This window comes from Emys orbicularis, chromosome 10 (genome assembly GCF_028017835.1).
Source record: "Emys orbicularis isolate rEmyOrb1 chromosome 10, rEmyOrb1.hap1, whole genome shotgun sequence".
Classification (NCBI taxonomy): Eukaryota; Metazoa; Chordata; order Testudines; family Emydidae; genus Emys; species Emys orbicularis.
In genome coordinates, this window is record NC_088692.1 from 82,533,431 (window position 1) to 82,555,652 (window position 22,222).

Consider the following 22,222-nt stretch of genomic DNA (forward strand, 5'->3'; position numbering starts at 1 on the left):
AGGTTGATCAGATTCCCCCACTGATTTCCTTTTGTTGCTCCTTTGACCCTATTGTAATTGTCCATGCCTCCTCCTCCTCCCCCCCCCCCCCCCGTTAAGGTCATCTGTTTTTATTCTTACCTGTGGGCTTTTGTCACTTGCCCTCATTGAACCTAGTTTAAAGCCCTCTTCACTAAGTTGGCAAGTCGATACACAAAGATGCTCTTCTCCTTGGTCAGGTGGACCCCATCTCTTCCTAGCGGACCTTCTTCCTGGAACAGCATCCCGTGGTTGAAGAAGCCAAAGTCCTCTTGTAGACACCATCTGCATAGCCATGCATTCATCTCCAGGATGTCCCTCTGCCTGGGCCCTTACCCTCAATCAGGAGGATGGACAAGAACACATCCTGCACCCCTGACTCTGACTCCTCCCTCACTCCTAGAGCCCTGCAGTCACTGCTGATCTGCTCAGGGTCAGACCTGGCAGTATCATTAGTGTCCACATGGATGAGCAGCATAGGGTAGTGATCAGAAGGATGTATGAGCATCTGCAACTTTCCGTAACATCTCAGATGAGGGCTCCAGATGCACACCTCCCGGGACATCATGTCAGATCGGCAGATGGATGCCTGTATTCCCTCAAAGGGAGTCCCTGTCCACCATCACAATACATCTCCTCTTCTCGGGTGCAGTGGCAGTGAGCTTCCTAACTTTGGGGTGAATGGCAGCTCCTCATCAGCCATTGGTATCTGCTCTTCACCTCCTGTTGCCAGTACAGCATACCAGTTCTTGATCTCTATGGATAGGGGACCAGGGTGGAGCACTGTCTACTGACCGAGGTGATCAGCAGCCAGTTTCCTCCTCACGGAGCAGCCAGTTCTCCCGTCTCCTCTTATGCTGCTGCTTATTGTTATTAAATGTTTTAATATGATACAGTACATTACATTAGTACAGTACATGTACTAATGAAAATTGATCAGCTTTATCTTTGATTTTGTTAATTGTTAGGTGGTATTTTGGGTACGGCAGATCTCACAGTGCCAAATGGAGCTGGTACCAGTCCAGTGGGTAAGTAGAGTACCATGGTTTATTTGAACTTTGTTTCTTGAGTGTGCATTCACTTATGAGTGATTTCTGATTCGGACTAGTTTAAAAAAAAAGTGTGAGTGTCTTTGAATCAGAACAGAAGTAAGCTGATGGATTGATCGGTCGTCTTTCCTTTATATATTAAAAAAAAAAAAACCACTAGCCTTTTCAGTCTGTAAATTGCATTTTTCACTTTACTATATTGTAAACTGCATGTTTAACTTCCTTTATTTTCCCATTCCAGGTAATTAATAGTATTTCCATTTTTATGGCCATGAGTTTCACAGTAGTGTTTGCTGCTTTTGCTTTCATGTTTCTTTCCTCCCTCTCCCCCCACCCCTTTCAAGACTTCGCACTGAAACCATAAATATTTTGCTAAGCATAAATTCTCATGGAACTTAAGGAACCCATCAGCCTAGCTTCAGTACCTGGAAAGATATTGGAACAAATTATTAAACAATCAATTTGTAAGATTTTAGAGGATAGTAAGGTGATAAGTAATAGCCAGTGTGGATTTGTCAAGAGTAAATCATGCCAAAACAACCTAATTTCCTTCTTTGACACAGTAACTGGCCTATTGGATGGGGGGAAGCAGTAGATATGGTTATAGCTTGACTTTAGTATGGCTGTTGACACAGTCCCACATGACATTCTCATAAGCAAACTAGATCTAGATGAAATTAATATAAGGTGGGCAAATGATGGTTGAAGAAACATGCTCAGAGTAGTTATCAATGGTTTGCTGTCAAACTGGGAGGACATATCAAGTGGGGTACCGCAGTGGTCAGTTCCAGTGCTGTTAAATATTTTCATTAATGACTTGGATGATGGAGCAGAGAGTACACTTCTGTAAAATTTTCAGATAACACCAAGCTGGAAGGGGTTGGAATGACAGGATTAGAATTCGGAATGATCTTAAAAAATTAGAAAATTGGTCTGAAATCAATTACAATGATATTCTATAAAGACATGTAAAGTATTACCGTATATACTCGTTCATAAGCCGAATATTTTGGTAAAAAAGTGACTCATCAAAGAGCGGGGGTCGGCTTATAAATGGGTCTACACCAAAATTTGATGATTTTAAACTCTATGGAATCATTGAATTGAATATCTAATACATTGTCGTTTTGTTTACCTTGAGGGTCTGCAGGCATGGAGCCCCCCAGCTCCCTTTGGCCGTGGTTCGCCGTTCCCAGCCAATGGGCGCGCCACTTCCCACAGCTCCCATTGGCTGGGAACGGCGAACAGCAGTCACAGGGAGCTGAGGGGCTCCATGCCTGCAGACCCTCAAGGTAAACAAAACGACAATGTATTAGATATTCAATTCAATGATTCCATAGAGTTTAAAATCATCAAATTTTGGTGTAGACCCGTTTATAAGCCGACCCCTGCTCTTTGATGCGTCACTTTTTTACTAAAAATATTCGGCTTATGACCGAGTATATACGGTAATACTTTACATGTCTTTATAGAATATAATTGTAATCGATATCTAATACATGGTCGTTTTGTTTACCTTGACCGTCTGCAGGCATGGAGCCCCTGTGGCTGCAGTTCGCCGTTCCCAGCCAGTGTGAGCTGTGGGAAGTGGCGCGCCCATTGGCTGGGAACGGCGAACCACGGCCACAGGGAGCTGAGGTGCTCCATGCCTGCAGACACTCAAAGTAAACAAAACGTCCTGACAGGCTGGGAGCCAAAGTTTGCTGACCCATTTATTGATGTCAATACTGCAGCCTTTTAAAGTTGCAAACGCTTTGTTTAGTGGACTAGATTGGGTTGAAAGGAATACTAAAAGAGCAGTGCCACAGATCTGCATGACATTTGACCCATGCATTTCACAAAATGCTATGCCTTACAAACCAATCAGAAAAATGCAATGAACGATAGTACTATAGCACTGGTGTCAGTCCGCTACTGTGTAATTTGATCTCTTCATGCATTTCTACCAATGGACCTCATTAGTCTCGAGCCAATATGAAAATATAACGTGCAGAATCGATGGAATCTCTAATAAAATTGAAATTGGCATGTCTGTAGGGATAACAAGCTATCTACAGGGCTGCTTTGAAATAAACAAAGATCAATAATAATTTGACAGTGATAAAGCAGGTGACGTTCCTATATAAAGTCCTACAAAATCTATAACTACGATAATCTATTTTCATACTAGTATTTAAAATGAACAACGGTGAAATCAAAAGAAAAAGGTCGTCTTATCATGCAGCATTCAAACTTAGTTGTTCAATATGTAGAAGCAAACAATAATTGCGCCGCTTTTCGTGAATTCTGTATCAATGAGAAGCAAGTAAGAGAATGGCGAAAAAATAAAACACTAAAAGACATGCCAAGAAGCAAGAAAAAATGTCCAACGAGGTGCACTTCATTTCCTGAGCTAGAGAAAGATCTCAGTAATTGGGTTGTTGAATGTCGAATGTTGAATGTCGACAAAATGGGTACATTGTCACTAGAACTGGAATTCGTCTGCGTGCTCTGCAAATGTCGAAAGACAACAAATACAAGTCAGTAAAGCCGTCAGTGTTTGTCGCATCAGTCACTTCCCGCAGCTCCCATTGGCTGGGAACGGCAAACCGCAGACACTGGGAGCTGAGGGGCTCCATGCCTGCAGACGCTCCAAGTAAACAAAATGTCCCGACCCACCAGCGGCTTACCCTCACGGGCCGGGAGCCAAAGTTTGCAACCCCTGAAATATAGGGTCGGCTTATGAAAGGGTCATAGAGTTTTTGCTATTTTTACCTAACCATCTTGGGGGGTCGGTTTATAAACGAATGGGCTAATGAACGAGTATTTACAGTATATCTTGCACAAATAAAAAATAGGGAATAACTGGTTAGGTCGTGGTACTGCAGAAAAAAATGGGGTAATAGTGGATCAAAAATTGAATGAATCCACAGCGTGATGCTGTTGCAAAAAAGGCAAATGTCATTCTGGGATGTATTAACAGGAGTGCCGTATGTAAGACATGGGAGGTAATTGTTCCACTATACTTGGTTCTGGTGAGGTCTCAGCTGGAGTACTGTGTCCAGTTTTGGGCACCATACTTTAAGATGTGAACAAATGGGTGAAAGTCCAGAGGAGGACAACAAAAATTATTAGGAATTTAAAAAATCTGCCGTATGAGGAAAGCTTAAAAAAGCTGGGCACGTTTAATCTTGAGAAAAAAAGACCCAGGAGGAAAACAATCTTCAATATGTTAAGGGTGGTTATAAAGAGGATGGTGATCAATTGTTCGCCAGATCCACAGAATGTGGGACTACAAGTAATCAGCTTAACTTTGCAGCAAGAAAGATTTAGGTTAGATATTAGGAAAAACTTTCTAACTATAAGGATAGTAAAATTCAGGAGGTTGTAGAATCCCTGTTGTTGGAGGTTTTTTAGAACAGATTAGACAAACATCTATAAGGGGTGATATAGGTATACTTAATTCTGCCTCAGCACAGTGGGATGGACTAGGCTAGATGACCTCTTGAGTTCCCTTTCATCCCTACATTTTTATGATACTGCGGAGCTCCTTTAAACCAGAGTGCCCCAAATTAGTATTTTAACAACAATACTGTAGTGATGTCTTACATTCATAAGAGTTTCTTACTTGCATAAAATATAACACAGATTTCAGATTTATGCAGTAATGGCATGGAGACATCCAGGTTCCATTCTGTCATATTACAGGAAGGCAACATAAATACCAATCATCTGGCTCCCTGGTGTTTCTTCCATCTCAAGATATTGATTTGGTGGCTGAGGACCAATTCGGGAACATACTTGGTCAGCCCCAGAAATAGAACATAGCAAGAGTTATCAATCAGAGAAACTACTGGAGATACTCATATAAGTAATGGCCAAATAATAATCTGGCAACTGGGGAAAAAAGATCTTCCCAGATAAAAATCAGAGCTCAAGAAGTTTATAAATGAGTAGTGCTTAAATTAGTAGGGTAAAAGTGCTGGTTTGACTCTCCACTCTGCCTCCACCTTGGGCCACATGCAACAAATGTTTCCTTCATGCACACAGAAGCTCAAGAAATTCTATGAAAACCTTTTAATTCTAAGAAAAAAATTCTAAGAAAGAAACCTTTTAATTTAGTGGGGAAATGAAGAGCAAGGTTATAATTAGACATGATGGGATCCCAGCTAGTGATTTCTCCTGTGTTTCAGAGATCAGCTTATTAAGAAAAGGACCTACTTATAAACAGTCCTATGTTATTAGGACTAGATTCAGTCCTTTTTCCCCAAATTAGGCCTCAAGTTTCTGAGCTTCATTCATGCACTCAGCAAAAAACAGTGTAGCATAGCTATGAAACTAAGGGCCATATCCTATTATAGGTACCACTTCTTGAGTGTTATAGATACTACAGATGTGAATTAGAAATTGTCCTTAAGCGAAAACAATATACTGCGTTAAAGTATTGCATATACCTACATGAACTTCACGAACATTCTTAATGACTTAGTGTTTTTTGATTGGATCCTAAAGTAAACATTTTAAGGAGCTGGTGTATGGTAACAAATTATGGTGGTCATCATCTTTATTTTCCAGAATATAACCCCCCATTGCTCAGAAGTTTTTCACTCAAATGACAGTTGAAACTACATGATGACTGTACAACTCTTGTGTTGGTGGGGGATTTGCAAAATGTATCTCCAGCAGAACTTCAGAAACATTCAGATGATGCCATATCACTGAGCCATTCGTACACAATATCCTGCTATGACTTGCTATATACCTTTTGAAATGGAGTGGCTGGCGTAAATTAACCCTCTTTGTCCCAGAGTTCTTAATTGTAGCCCAGCAACAAACACACAAAGTGGCCAGCGCATAAGCTGGCTAACTTGCCTGTTGAAGCTTGGACCACTGTAACTAAGGTATGAACTGTGACAAGTTGTTAATGTCAGCTAATTAAAAATTGTTTTAATTAGCTGACATTGATTATTGATAGTTCATATTTTTTCTAAACAGTTATTGATGAAAGCTTTCCAAAAAGCTTAGCCTTTTTCCCTTCTTTAAGGCTGTTGAGGGATAGGGAGGGCTGAGATAGATATATTTATTGACAGGCCTTTGTTTATTTTGTGACTTTTCATTTATGGGATCGGCACCAAGAGCAGTGGATGGGTGCTAATAAAAATAGGAAAAAATCCTTAAAATCAATAGTTTTGCACAACTGTGAAAATTTAAATAGAAAAAAGGCTTAAAAATAAACATAAATATCCATCAAAATTGTAAAAAATAAAAATTGAATCCCGCCAAGCCTTACAGATAAACCATCATTTTATATATTCTTATCCAACTGTGAAAACCCTTGAAGGTGATTGTGGGTAAAAGCTGATACCTTATCCTGGCTCACTTAGGGCTCAGTTCAACTAAAGGCAAGGAAGATCCAGAAAAGAGCTGCACATTTATCCCAAACACATTTTCCCCTCCCATCCCATTTTCCCCTCCCATTTTCCCACATTGAAGTTGATGTGGATTGCTTCAACAAGCAATCTGCCAACCTCTGAGAGAAAAAAAGATGCAGATATACAATAGCTTTCTAATATTCTGTTTGTCCATGGACACAGGGCGGGCTCCAGGCACCAGCCCAGCAAGTAGGTGCTTGGGGAGGCCAACGGAGAGCGGCGGCACGTCCGGCTCTTCGGCGGCAATTCAGCGGCAGGTCCCTCACTCCCTCTCGGAGCGAAGGACCAGCCGCCAAATTGCCGCCGAAGACTGAAGCGGCGGCGGTAGAGCTGATCGCGATCACGGCTTTTTTTTTTTTTTTCCCCTTCTTGGGGCAGCAAAAATCCTGGAGCCGGCCCTGCATGGACAGCAGCTTTTTTTTTTTAATGGCGAGTAAAACTATCACCATGGTAAGGATTGGCAAATTAGATGTGTCTGGGCTGGCAAATTTCACAACCATTTTGTAAGACTGATTGTAGGTGGAGCATACAGTAATAGTTGTAGGTAAGGTTGAACAAGCATTTTCATTTTAGAGGGCTGCTTTCAGTTGCTCAGAATTTTGTCAAAGTTCTGCATTTCATATGAAAATTTAATACAGGCTGGGGCAAGTTTTTTTTAAAGTCTTAGAAAAAATGGTTCAGCCATTTTCAACATTGAAGAGTAGTAGAAATGTATTTTGGCAGAGACATGTTGCTGGTGTACCTTTTAGTGAAAACATTTTCATTTGGCAGATTATAGCTGCTTAAAAATGTATGTTAAGTTTGGCTTCTTTTTTTCTTCCTGTTGTGGAGTTTCCATTTCAGAGAAAAAGTTGGCAGTTAGCAGACTGTGTTCATTAGGTGCAAACTAATTCATACAGTGTAAAATGTGTTGGTGACCCAATTCCAGTGCTTGTGATGGCTAGAAACTGCAAGTCTTTTCTTCTCATGGGCAAAGAACAAAATGTCACCAGATGCCATGGTGAGGTTAAAAGAAATTAAAAGAAAAAGGAAGTGCAGTTCACATTTGCTATGCAAATGTTTGAGATGACCGTGAACTTGTCTTGTGTTTAATCGGGTTCCAATGTAAATCTAATCGTGGTGTGTCAGTAAAATAAAGGAAGTACATGGAAAACTAGGAGCCATACTTGAGACCAAATAAAGCATTACAATTTGCTGTAGTGAAAAGCCAGGCTTTGAAAGGGTTTGGACAGATGATGTAACAGACCTTTTCAGCCTCTAATTTCTCTGCTCCACTCTTAGGCTGATTGCATTCAGATTTGAAAGCTGTCAGAAAAATAAGTTATAAGTGGTTTTTTTTGTTTTGTTTTTTTGCGGCTTTCTGAATAGTTGGTTTTTGTCTCTCCCAGAAGTTTCATTTAAATATAAAATGGTTCTGAAAGTGCAGCCTCTCAACTTACCATACAGCTGTAACACCAAGATTTTAAAAAATGGGAGTTGCTGGGTATTCAGTACTCTAGAGCAGTGGTTCTCAAAGCCGGTCCACCGCTTGTTCAGGGAAAGCCCCCTGGCGGCCCGGGCCGGTTTGTTTACCAGCCGCGTCCGCAGGTTCGGCTGATCGCGGCTCCCACTGGCTGCGGTTCGCCGCCCCAGGCCAATGGGGGCTGCGGGAAGCAGCGGCCAGCACATCCCTCACCCGCACCGCTTCTCACAGCCCCCATTGGCCTAGAGCGGCAAACCGCGGCCAGTGGGAGCCGCGATCAGCCGAACCTGTGGACGCGGCAGGTAAACAAATCGACCCGGCCCGCCAGGGTGCTTTCCCTGAACAAGCGGCGGACCGGCTTTGAGAACCGCTGCTCTAGAACAGGGGTCGGCAACCTCTGGCACGCGGCTCGCCAGGGTAAGCACCCTGGCAGGCCGGGCGAGTTTATTTACTTGCTGACACGGCAGGTTCGGCCGATCGTGGCCCCCACTGGCCGCGGTTCGCCGTCCCGGGCCAATAGGGGCGACGGGAAGCCGCGGCCAGCACATCCCTCTCCCGCACCGCTTCCTGCAGCTCCTATTGGCCTGGGACGGTGAACCGCGGCCAGTGGGAGCCCCGATCGGCCGAACCTGCCGCGTCAGCAGGTAAATAAACTGGCCCGACCCGCCAGGGTGCTTACCCTGGCGAGCCGCGTGCCAGAGGTTGCCAATCCCTGCTCTAGAAAATCAGGTCTCTTATTTAAGTGTTTAACTTTACTGAGAAGCCCAAATCCCCTTGACTTTCAAAGCCAATGGGACTTACTTCCTTAAGTTACTTAGGCATTTCTGAAGATCCCATCATTATTACTATCATTATCACTAGCTGTCACCTTCAGCCCCCAACTAAAACCTCTCCAGCGCATCATCAGAGATCTACAACCTATCCTGAAAGATGATCCTTTACTCTCACAGATCTTGGGAGACAGACCTGTCCTCGCTTACAGACAACCCCCCAACCTAAAGCAAATACTCACCAGCAACCACACATCACTGAACAAAAACACTGACCCAGGAACCTATCCTTGTAACAAAGCCCGATGCCAACTCTGTCCACATATCTATTCAAGTGACACCATCATAGGGCCTAATCACATCAGCCATACCATCGGTGGCTCGTTCACCTGCACATCTACCAATGTGATATATGCCATCATGTGCCAGCAATGCCCCTCTGCCATGTACATTGGCCAAACCGGACAGTCTCTACGCAAAAGAATTAATGGACACAAATCTGACATCAGGAATCATAATACTCAAAAAACAGTGGGAGAACACTTTAACCTGTCTGGCCATTCTTTGACAGACCTGCGGGTGGCTATCTTAAAACAGAAAAACTTCAAAAACAGACTCCAAGGAGAGACTGCTGAGCTGGAATTGATATGCAAACTAGACACAGTCAACTCAGGGCTAAATAGGGATTGGGAATGGCTGAGCCATTACAAACATTGAATCTATCTCCCCTTGTAAGTATTTTCACACTTGCTCAAACTGTCTGTACTGAGCCATCTTGATTATCACTTCAAAAGTTTTTTTTCTCTTACTTAATTGGCCTCTCAGAGTTGGTAAGACAACTCCCACCTGTTCATGCTCTCTGTATGTGTGTGTATATATATCTCCTCAATATATGGTTCACTCTATATGCATCCGAAGAAGTGGGTTGTAGCCCACGAAAGCTTATGCTCTAATAAATTTGTTAGTCTCTAAGGTGCCACAAGTACTCCTGTTATTTTTGCGGATACAGACTAACACGGCTGCTACTCTGAAACCCATCATTATTTTTGAAAGTCTTGTCTTTAAAGATGTAAGTCCTTCCTAAATTATTTTTTCATACACTTCCACTAATGGCAGAGGTGTGTCTTAATGGTATGATTAGAGCTATACTTTCTCTAATCACTAGTATTTAAGTGTCAGTGATAATACAAAGTATATTTATTTCCACTTTGAGTTGTCCTAATACCACCATTCCACAAATGGAGGAAAGCATACACTTCTTAAAAGCAGTGAAATATAAGTATAGATATTTCCCTCTTGATGAGAGCTGAAATTTGTACCACTCCTATGACTACAGCTTCTGTCTGCCATCCCTGCAATGTTTTTCTTCAAGAGGCTAGGAAGTGGTGGTGGGAGGTGTGTGTGTGTGTGTGTGTGTGTGTGTGTGTTTGTTTTTAATTACTTTCATTACCTTACTGGAACTGTCTTTATTTGAAATGGCCACATTGATGACATTGACAAGTGCTGATTTTAGTAATTTTCTTGTTTTTGATACTGAAGCTTTTTCTCCCAGAATATTTATTACTTGTATAAAAATATTGAAATATCTTTTTGCTACAACACTATTTTGGGTTAGTTGATTTAATGTGGATATTTTTTAAATTCACTTATGTCGACTGCTTTTTTTAGGATATGGACAATGGTATGTCATATTTGTTTGAGGTATAAAAATGTGTATGAGATTATCTGATCTTGTATTGTTTAGCGGATTGCCTATGATTAACTTCTCCAAACCATATACAACAAGTCCATTTCTCTGAAGCCGAACCACAATAAAAGATTAATGACATCAAAGACTATAATTTATGCTTAGAGTAGTAATCAGAACATAGAGTACTTTTCAGCCACGTGTGTTCATTGTTTCAGCTGATGTGATTTATGTAGTGAAATATGAGCCTCACCGATTTAAATGAATCTTGGACAATGCTTGGATCTTGTAGGACAATAAATGAGATTAGTCTGTATTAAGTTTCTGAAGGAATTGGTGTACCGTTGTTGAATAGGAATTTTGAGCATTTAGTGTTAGTACAGCAAGTACCTCAAAATTAAAACCTGTTTCCTGTCCAAAAAAGCAGGGTAACATGCATTGGTAGTAATGGTCTGTTACTTTTGCGGTATTTTGAAAGTACTATAGTAGTCTGAGTTGAGATAAATGAAAATTTAATAAAACTGCCCCAGTGGAAATAAACTATTGTAGCTCTAAATCTTTTTTTTTTCCCCCACCATTTTCATTTTTAACTTCATCATCCATTAAAAAAATAATTATTGGATTTGAAAAGGTCTTTTGTGGATGGGAAGGAAACAATGCAGTTTTCCTTATACAAAATAATAAATGGAACATATAGGGTTACTAAAGCTTCAGTTTGGCAAACTGCCAGACACTTACATCATCCTGTAATCATTATCTGTTTCTGGCTCCTGATCTTGTGCAAAGAAATATTGCTTTTAGCTCCCCTTTCACTCCTTACTTATAATTTGATTTTCTTGGGTTACATTGTACTATATCTAGTAGCGCAGCTTGTTGGATTCTTAACAACAAAAGAATGTTTTGCCTAAATTAAAAATTAGGAATATCTATTCTAAAATACTTTTGCAACTCTGATACAGGATCTTTAACTAATGTCACTTTTGCACTCTTTACATGCTATTTATAACAAGCACACAAAACATTTATCAGTGGAGTCTGTTTGATACAGACAGATCAATGCATGTATTACATGTGATGGTATTCTGTTGCTTTTTTCCCCTCCCTAAACAAAATACTCTTCTAAACATTTTTATGTTTTGCATTTAAAATGGCAAAGTGCTTTGAATCTGTCTACCCCACTGCTGGGTGAGATACTCCACAGAGAATGCAGTGGTAAAGGGTTTGTTGTTTTTGACAGCACCATTAGAAGCATAAAATCTTCTCTAAAGGACTGGCAGAGTCTTGTAATAAGGGCTACAGGAAATGACTGTATTGGGTGTGGAAGAAGAAACAGTCCAGATTTAACACATGAGCTACCAAAATAGTTGAAAACAGAGTGCAGGAAATGGCCTCATAAAATAGACTAAACTATACTATACACGAAAAGGAAAATGGATGAATAATACAAAAGCCCATTGTTTACAATGATAGTGTTGATCACTCTAAATAGAGATTCAAAAGGATCACAGAAATTTGAAGCATCCCATATCAAATGTTAAATTGAAAATATTAATGCGTGATAAAACACTGCTAGTTAATATATAATAAAACACAAGCTACAATATAACAAGGAGCTGTTTGAATGTGTAGTATGCTGATATAATTATCTGAGTAAAATGGTCTGAGACACAAAGGTCGTATTTATAGTTCCATGTACCATTAAAAGGGTACTGTCACGTCAAAATCACACTGTTGTCAAATAATTTTTCTTCAGGATTAATCCTTTAGAAGACTAAAATTGAATCTGTTTTCAAATCTGTTTAATTGTACTCCCAATTAATCTTATATTACTGTGTGAAATTTCTCTTTCATGCACACATGGCACAAAGATTAAATTTGCACAGTCCCCTGTATTATGCTAAATTCATCCCTTAACCACTAGGCAAAACACAAAGCAATCCTGTGACTCATCTGCTGTTGCTGTTTTAACCACTGGCTGGAGTCAAGAACCGCAACCTCTTTGCATTCCTGCACTGGTGTTCTGACTGTTCGCGTGCCACACCTCTAATCACCCTCCCTCCTTCATTGGGTTTTGCTGGGTTTGCATAGATTCTGGTAGAATATATGGAATTGGTCCCCTGGTATACCTGCCGCTCATCTACGTCAACTTCACCCATTGGGCACTCTGTTTTCTGGTAGTCATAGATTTCATGCCACAGCAGAATGAAATCAGCCAACTGGTTTGACGGGGCACACAGAGGTAGTTTACACTTAGTATATTTTTTGATTGCAGAGGTATATATGTGTATAAATATTATACATACTTGATTGTATCGTTGTTCCTCCACTCTTTGTATGTATCTTATTCTTAGACCCAGTTTCTGCCAGCCACTCTGTGTGGGCAGATCCCCATAGAAGTCATTGGGATTCTGTGCAGGTGCAAAGATCCACCTGCTTGAAGCATTTGCAGAGTTGGGACCTGGGATTGTAAACACTTTAGAGAAGGCCCACGTCTTCATTTGCTTGTACAACACCTAGCACAGTGGGGCTCTGATTTTGATTGGGACCTTGAGTGCTATTGTAATATAAATGTTAAATAAGATTTCTGTTCATGTCCTACTCTGGAAACTGAAGTGCTTTCCCCCACTTACTTTAAATGTGAATTAGTTTTACATCACCTGTGTATTCAGAGATGTGACTGTGTGTGTATATAGTATAAAATATAGATGCATGCTTTGTGTGTGTACATACATGTCTATAATGCTCATATATATGTCTTTTGATTCATAAATATCAGGTATTGTCAGTGAGTTTTAACATTACCACATTGCATGTTTCCTAATTTCAAGCATGCTTAAAACTTTCACCAAGACTCCATTTCTTGTTTTCCTTTAAGGACCCTTACTTAACCATGGTTACTTCTCACTTAAGCACCAGGATTGCAGCCCACGTCTCCTTCACATTAGCAGTATCTGCCATTTCCTGCTTCCTTCCAGTGTCCCTAACCAGTTAAAGCAACCATCAGCCAGCCACTCCCTGTAGTAATTTCACATACAAACTGTGTTTGGATTCACCTCACTCAGACCTTGCAACAACCACAGCAATCCGTCCCTGTCCAACTACAAAAAACTCTCCTCCATTCTTCCCCAAGCAACCAAACCTATAGCCATATCCAGTTTCAGACCCCTTCCTTACTTCCAACAAAACCCTCCACCAACTTTACCCAATATCTACTACAAATCCATAGACTTACCTAAAATATTGTCCCACCCCTCCAAAAACCACCCCAATTTCCCCAATTTCTGTTTCATCACCCCAGCCGTACTTGCAGGAGAAGCCTACAAATGGTTTTTGTTAACCTAGGGGAGAAAAAAGGCTGTTTTCCCTCCCTGGTGAAGCGGTACAATAGTGGCTCTTCTTCCCATGGGAAGAGAGAGTCAGACTTTTCTCACGATCCCCCACAACCTTTGTGGAAAGATGGTTGAATATTATATTAAATTATTTTTGATTATTGAGCCAAAAAAGGGGGTTTTAAAATTTATTTCAATGCATTTGTAACCAAACAATTGATTTTCCCCCCCCATTTTATTCCTCAAAAACCATTTTTTAAATTTTTTAGTGGAAAGCTTTTCTGTTTTAAGTGTTGTTTAGCTGAAAAATCGATTTTTTCCTCCCTTTTTTCCTCACAAACTATTTTTTCGTGCCACACCCATAGCCATTTTGGGAGAGGAGTCCTCTGGACCCTCCGTAGGCTTGTGATACATGAGGAATGTAAGAGGCTGGTACAGTTCCAGTCATAGACTCTTGGCACAGTAAGAAATCCACCAAAAAGGTGAGAGGGCCACAGTTTGTGCTACTCAGTTTTGTGTCTTTACTGCCCATTTATGCACGTGTCTGGATGTTTATGGTTTCTATGTTTGGATTTCCAAGTTCCAGCGATATTGTATTTATTTTATTTAAAATAATTTCATAAAGTTTCACACACCCTTTTGAAAAAAAAAGGTTATCGATAAGGTATCTTATTAAGATTATATAAATTTTAAGAACATTTGATTACCATTCATATATAAGAGCCTGTTGTTTTTCCACTGTTTAAATAAAATTGCTAGCATACTGTACACGTTTACTTTATAATGCATCACTGTCAATCACTTAGACGTTGTGACATGCTGTCCTGTTAATACACTTCATTGTTCTTCATAGGCATTTGGAGTTTTGCTTAAGAGAAAGGAATGTGAAACTATCCATTTTCTTATTTTAAATGCCTTTAAATTAACATGTACTTACTGTAATAAAATGGAATTGGGCACAGGGGCCTATTCAAATTATAATGATAGTATAATATTCATGCCAGTAAGGTGCTACAGGCTATTAAAAGAAAATTTCACACACAGTAAACTTTTGGGTAATAGACCTGCCACTGAATTGTGACTATAAAGAGCACTTTCAGAACTGGAATGTTAGTATAAACATAATTTATTATGAATTGTATTTATTTATACATATACTGGTTCTGAAGTGTGAACCACACAGTTCACTTCCCCTGTTGTAAATTTCTCTCATTTTCAGCTTAATATATTTTTTCATTAATGGCTGAATAAAATCTGTGTTTTCTGAGGACCATTGCTATAAATTTGGCAAAATTGTTCTGATGAAATCTTCAAAAAAGTTGCCTGAAAAATATATTGCAATTAGCATGATAGGCACTTGGCTGTTTTGTTGATGAATGTTACAGGAAAACAATTAGAAATGCTTCTGCTGTTAGTTGTCTCAAAATTTGGTATTCCTTGTTTCACTGACTTGTTTGAATATAACTTAAGGTCTGAATCCTTTGTGATACTGATCACTCTCCATTCTCATTGACCTCAGTGGGAACAGTCAGCACCTCATAGGCAATGACCTGTACATAGTCTAGTGGTGACGGGAGGGAGGGGGAGAGAGAGAGAGAGAGTGTGTGTGTAGGCTGAGGTGGATGTTAAGGAAATGGACTTGTTTCAAGTTTCTCCTCATCTTCCTTGTTGGAGAAATACTGTATAAAAGTACCTTATCAGATTCATATCATCTTACCAGAAAGTGTTCTCTGCTAAAATAATGTATTTTCAAAGGTGACGGGCAAATTGGAAAAACATAGAGCTACAATTTAAAGGCTTGTTAATTGAGATACTGAAAATGTCTTTTATGCAGTGTAAGGTACACTTGTTTATTTTTACGAAAGAATCTCAAAAGAGTTTGTAGGCTGTTTTTTAAAAATCTTATAAGCAACAGCACACTGTAATTCATGTTCTGCCTGTGGGGTGTGTGGGTGGGGGTGGGGGGGTGTAGGCCCATTTGTTAGATACTGTTTTGTTGCTACAGCAGCCTAGAGGAACTTCAAAGGCTAAATTAATGAACAGATGGCTTTAACACACTTTCCTGACAGTGTGCACTCCTCAGCGTTTAAGCTGCCACAACACACCCTGAGGTGACACCAGCGTTACATATTGATCTTTTGGTGAAAGATACTTCGCTTTTTCTGTTCTACAATGTAGGATGTAGCTTAATTATTCCTAAAAGGGTTAGACTCTTGTGAAATATTTGCAACTGAAACTTTTGTCTAAAAATAATGTGGAGTTGGTACATTTGCACTATGGATTTACACTGCTTGTGCTCAGTCTTAAGGTGCATTGCTTTATATTTCCTACTTTAGGAAATGGATTTATTAACTCTCGAGCTTCACCAAGCCTGCTAGGAACCACTGGTGGTGGGAATGGATTAGGCAAAGTTATGCCTACGAAGTCTCCGCCTCCACCCGGAGGAAGTAATCTTGGAATGAACAATCGCAAACCAGACCTTCGTGTTGTCATCCCACCTTCCAGCAAGGGCATGATGCCTCCATTGGTAAGTTGGGCCATTCATTCTATAGTATACAATATACAGTATGCCCAAGGGGTGCAAAAGGAGTGCTGCTGAAAGTGAAACTATGGCATCTCAGGCATTATGGAGATGGCACCTTAGAAACACCCCTGTAGTAGGAGACTTGACTGATAAAAGAACACAACTCAAGTGCAGATTGCCATCTTGGACAGTATTCGCAAAAAAAGAGGGAGAAGATATTCTTACTTTCATTGGATTAATAAATACAGAATAATGAGCTGACCTACATTGGGTTAATTAGGTTGCTATATTTGAGACTTTGGTTTGGTTTCTTGTCCTGATTGCAATCTTCCTCCGTTGCTAGGACTGAGGGTTTTAGTGGTTTGGTTTTTAGGGGGTGAGGGAAGAGTTTATTGTACCACTCAGCAATGGCAACTTTTGCTGATTACTGAGCTGTGTTGAGGGGCCTCGATGTAGAGTTCTGTCCGGTTCTCCCAGGTTGCAGTGTTGGTGAGTTGTGACATGTGGCTCAGAAAAAATGATTATGTGGGAGGAACCTTCATTTGGTTTAGCGTGTTAGTACAATAGCCATTCACTCCCCATATTTGGAGTTAAAATCTTGAATGAGGACACGAGAATGAATGGTGGTCTCATCGTTTGTGCATCTCACAAAGCCACTATGCCTTTCAGCACATCAGCAATGTTTGTTCAACCTACCTCTAGATATAGCAGAGGGTATTGAGGTTGGCACGGCTCTCTCTGGAAGTCTTATCCAGCTTCTACTTCAACCTTGTGTGGCTGAAGTCATTGATATCAGTCTCTATATTTTATGTGCAAACTCATAATCATTTAAGTACCGTATATACTCGTTCATAAGCCGAATATTTTTGGTAAAAAAGTGACACATCAAAGAGCGGGGGTCGGCTTATAAACGGGTCTACACCAAAATTTGATGGTTTTAAACTCTATGGAATCATTGAATTGAATATCTAATACAGGTATCGGCAACCTTTGGCACACGGCCTGCCAGGGTTCGCCGCTGCAGGCCAATGGGGGCGGCGGAAAGCGGTGGCCAGCACATCCCTCAGCCTGCGCTGCTTCCCGCCGCCCCCATTGGCCTGGAGCGGCGAACCGCGGCCAGTGGGTGCCGCGATTGGCCATACCTGCGGACGCGGCAGGTAAACAAACCGGCCCGGCCTGCCAGGGTGCTTACCCTGGCGAGCCGCGTGCCAAAGGTTGCCGATCCCTGATCTAATACATTGTAGTTTTGTTTACCTGGAGCGTCTGCAGGCATGAAACCCCTCAGCTCCTTGTGACCGTGGTTCGCCGTTCCCAGCCAATGGGAGCTGCGGGAAGTGCGCACCACTTCCTGCAGCTCCCATTGGCTGGGAACGGCAAACCGCGGCCACAGGGAGCTGAGGGGCTTCATGCCTGCAGACGACCCAGGTAAACAAAACGTCCTGACCCGCCAGCGGCCTACCTGACGGACCGGGAGCCAAAGTTTTCCAACCTCTGAAATATAGGGTCAGCTTATGAAAGGGTCATTCAGTTTTTGCTATTTTTACCTATCCATTTTGGGGTTGGCTTATAAACAAACGTGCTAATGAACGAGTATATACGGTACATATATTCAGTTTATGAATCCTCCCCATATGGAAGTAGCCAAAAGGAGCATAGGATGTAAACAGTATAAGCATTCTTTATACAATATTTATTTATTTATGTTTAAGATTCCACAAGTGTTTACTTTTGCTATTGATGGTAGAGCTAAATCACGCAAAATCAATGTAAGTAGCCAGAGTCCTAATTAAAGAAGTTTTTTAACACCTTTATTAAAATGTTTGAGGTTTTTCTAAAAATGCACAAATTACAGAGCACATTCATAAAGAAATATGTTGCTAAATCTTAATGTGAGACTTGTGCTTTTAATTATTTTGAAAAATGAATACAGGGGGAAATATTTTAAAAAGCAATTTTAATGTTCTCTCCTTAAATTCTCATTCTCTCTCTCTCTCTCTCTGTCTGGTGGAGAAGGGAGAGAAGTAAAGAGTAGAGATGCCTAGATGTCATGGTGATTGGTGCACTAAAAATACGTGCCTATGCAGTTGACTTTCATCTGATCAGTTCAACCATAATAGAACCGGTGTGCACCTGTGTCCATATATGATGTCTGTGAATACTTGTGCCCTTGCTCTTGCTAGTTCAGCCAATGCTAATTTTCAGAGCATCTGTAAACAACCTTTTGTAGTTGTGAACACAACTTTTGCCACAGTATTTATTCCTGCATCAAAACACTCTTTTTATTAATTGACCCAAAGTGTATATAGTAAGTATATAATCACGTACTTTGTAACGGTGTTTACATAATCGCACGATAAATTCAAAATATTAACAAACCAATAAATAAATCCTGAAGCACAAACATGACTATTTTATTTTATTTTTGAAAGCAATGCTTTTCTTAGTAACTGTATTATCCCTCTTGTTTGCTGAATACAGTCGGAGGAGGATGAATTGGAGTTGGTGAGTTTGGGTTCCTGCTTGATGAGTGAAGAAAGCTTAAGTCATACTACGTGGTCTCAGTTATACCAATGTTCCCTTTGTGGCAGAGAAATGTACTTGTTTTATCCAAATAAAAAAACCCACAAAAATTGCAAAGTGCAAATACAGCCAAAGTCTAGCATTCTCCATTTATAAATTTATGTTTTTATGAAACCGTTTTTCTTAGAGGGAACATTGGAACAGAGCCTTACTCAGTAACTGTCCATGCACACAGGGTACTTGTTCTGATGGGGTCGAGTGTTAAATGCCTTTTATAGTCCCCAAAATTATTGAAATATTTTTAGAAAATTACTTCACTCCTGAAGTTCCTCAAATTGTAACACACGCTGTGTGTTATTTCTCCTCCTTTCACGGAGATTACATCATTGCTGGTGAGGTCACCTTTTTACAGAGTTGGATATATTTCATGCTTTACGAGATGATCAAACCACAAAGGGGGGTTCCCTGTTTACCACAAGGAATATGGAATTGCAAACTAATTATTTTACCCTTTTCAACTGAAAAGATGTTCTGTTTTTGAAAGGAAATTGCTGTTTTTCAGAAAACATGATATCTTTTGGTGTTCACTGTGGAAAATAAGTATAAGACTAAAAATAACTTGACTCATGAGAGTTCTAGATTATTTTTCCAAGCAATATGCAAATGTTTTAGGTGTTATAGCACAACAATAATTGCAGAAAATTCTGCATCAGATTACAATTGTAGATCAGTTTCAAGATCTTTATAAACCTATGCTTTGATTTATTTGCACATGGACTTGTTGCTAATATGAGGCTCTAATTGCATGAAAGCATGAAAATTGCAGTAGTTTCTTTATATTTTAAGTTGGTGAATGCATGCTGTTGGATGATACTTTACCTATATTGTTTTCCTAAATTTGAGTTAGTTGGAAAAAATTACTTTTGAAAATTAATACTTGAAGCTATCCAAAAATGTTGGTAGTTACAGGATGAGTGTAAATGTTTTAATTAACAGCTATTCCATTTGTTACATTTTTTTTCTCAGTGTTGTGGGAAAGCATCTGTTTTTCAATACAAAGAAATATGGGATTTAATTTAATCCATAAAATAGTTAACCAGGTCATTTTATTTATTTTATATATATATATATATATATATATATATCTGTGATTGTAAGTCTTACTCAAAATCACTTTCATTATAGATGTGTTTATGTTCTTTAACTGTTAGAGTTGCCATGTTCTTCTAATATAAATTGTTTGGAATCTAGATGTAGTATTCTGGAATATGAATAATGTAGGAAGCGCTTGCCCTCTAGTGGTTATAAAAATTCGACATGCCTATATAATCCTATTCAACCAACTGGAAAAAGCAAAATCTTCCTCAAACAAGCCACTTTAAATTAGCAAATAAAGGACCCTGGGAATGCTACTTTATTCATTATATGGATTATAATGCGTTCTGAAATACAGTTCCATATCCTAGCAGTAAACATGAAATTCTACATGACCAGAATTGAACACATTTACTAGATGGAAGGCAGAAGGGCTAGAGACCCTAGTTTATAGACTAATATAACTATAACACTCTCCTTCCAAAAAGCAACAGAGGGTCCTGTGGCACCTTTAAGACTAACAGAAGTATTGGGAGCATAAGCTTTCGTGGGTAAGAACCTCACTTCTTCAGATCCATCTGAAGAAGTGAGGAGCTTTCGTGGGTAAGAACCTCACTTCTTCAGATGCATCTGAAGAAGTGAGGTTCTTACCCACGAAAGCTTATGCTCCCAATACTTCTGTTAGTCTTAAAGGTGCCACAGGACCCTCTGTTGCTTTTTACAGATTCAGACTAACACGGCTACCCCTCTGATACTCTCCTTCCATTATCTCTAGCAAATTATCCCCATCCAGAAATAAGGTTCTGAAAAATTTTATGAGTGTCTGTCTGTAAAGCTTGGAATCCATAATTCAGACAAAAAGTAAAATTTCTCAGCAATCTTATATTTCCAAATCACACACCCAAATCAAATACCCAGGTATAAATTGCCTCTGAAAATAGCCCCAAATACCCCCAAAAACTCCCCTGGGGATATCCCTGGAACCTGGATAGTTTCCTAGTAGATGTCTCTAACTTTTCCATTATGTAGTAGTCCCAACTTTACAGGTTGTTATCCAAGAAACCTCTGGGAAAAGGTCTATTTTCTACAGACACAAAAATCTGGTCTAATAACATGTCTTCATAAAAGATAAACCCAGTCTCTTACTGTAACAGAGTGGGATTTTCAAAAGCACTTAAGTGACTTACAAACACAAATCTCAGTGAAAATAAATGGGTTTTGCCCTCAAGTCACTTAAGTGCTTTTGAAAATTCCATCCTGAACCTACAGTATGTCCCTGCTTAACACAGACACCAACATAATCCCTCGAGTAGTAGTTACTAGACTCTTAGTCAAGCTCTCTCTAAGATTCAGACAAAATAGGCATTCCTCGCACATGAATTAAACATATTTGAACAAAGTTGTTCCTACAATCAATGGAGGAAGAAAAGGTTTTTGGAACAGGAGACAAGTTTGATCCTTCTTACTGGGCTGGCAAAATGCTATGCCAGCAATGATTTCATACATTGAGTATCCACTATTATATAACCTATACATCCAGTCTCCATCATCACTACTAATGGTATAATTTCATCTTTGAATGCCACCTTTTCTTTATCTTTTTAACATCACACTAGAACCCCAGAGTTTGATCAGATACTGTAAATTCTGAAGCATTAACATAACGCCCTTGGACTGTAAGCTTTCCCTGTGTTTAAAGTAATAAGAATGGCTAGTAGAAGAATATAGTACATTTTAAATGGTAGCTAGAGCATGCCTTGTACTCTTTTTAAACTGTCAAGCTACAATTACCAGGTTGGTAGCCCTCAAATCAGTCCTCTTGGTTTTGATCTGCAGAGTTGCATAAACACAGCACTGCCTCTGTGTTTCATTCTTGTGAGAACAAGAATCATGTACATTTCTATAATATGTGTTCTCTCAAGAACAGAGCGGAGAAGAGAATCAGGGATAGTGAAATACCCATATGCCACCCTTGATCAGAAGAAAACAAAGAAGGGGTGGTGGTTTTGTTGTTGGCAGGTGCTTCAGCTAAGAAGTTGTGAAGCTGCTGTTCTGGGATCAAATAAATATATATAATTTTTAAGTCTGGGAGTATTACTTATTTTTCTTTAAAAAAGCTAAAACTTAGGTCTGTTAATCTTAAATATTCCATTTAAAATTGAGTACATGATGGCAAGGAGAAGGGTGTTCAAATTCCTTAGGAAAAGTTAGGAATAAATCTTCTTTAAAAAGAAAAACAACATCATGGCCTGTTTTTGTCACATCCAATCTGTGTTGACTTGGCAATTAAAAAAAAAAAATTAAGGCTTCCTTGGTAAAGAATATGGCATGCCAGTGATGGAGTGGCCTTGTTTTCT

The 22,222-nt window shown here is 39.8% G+C and overlaps 1 protein-coding gene across 1 annotated transcript in view; it reads left to right on the forward strand.

The window, feature by feature from the left end:
• MEF2A (myocyte enhancer factor 2A) overlaps nt 1-22,222 on the forward strand; it is a 145,373-nt gene that overhangs the window by 112,996 nt on the left and 10,155 nt on the right. The window contains exons 7-8 of the mRNA XM_065412847.1: nt 987-1,046; nt 16,063-16,253. Of these exons, the coding sequence (XP_065268919.1) occupies nt 987-1,046; nt 16,063-16,253 (251 nt within the window). The remainder of the gene's footprint in view (nt 1-986; nt 1,047-16,062; nt 16,254-22,222) is intronic.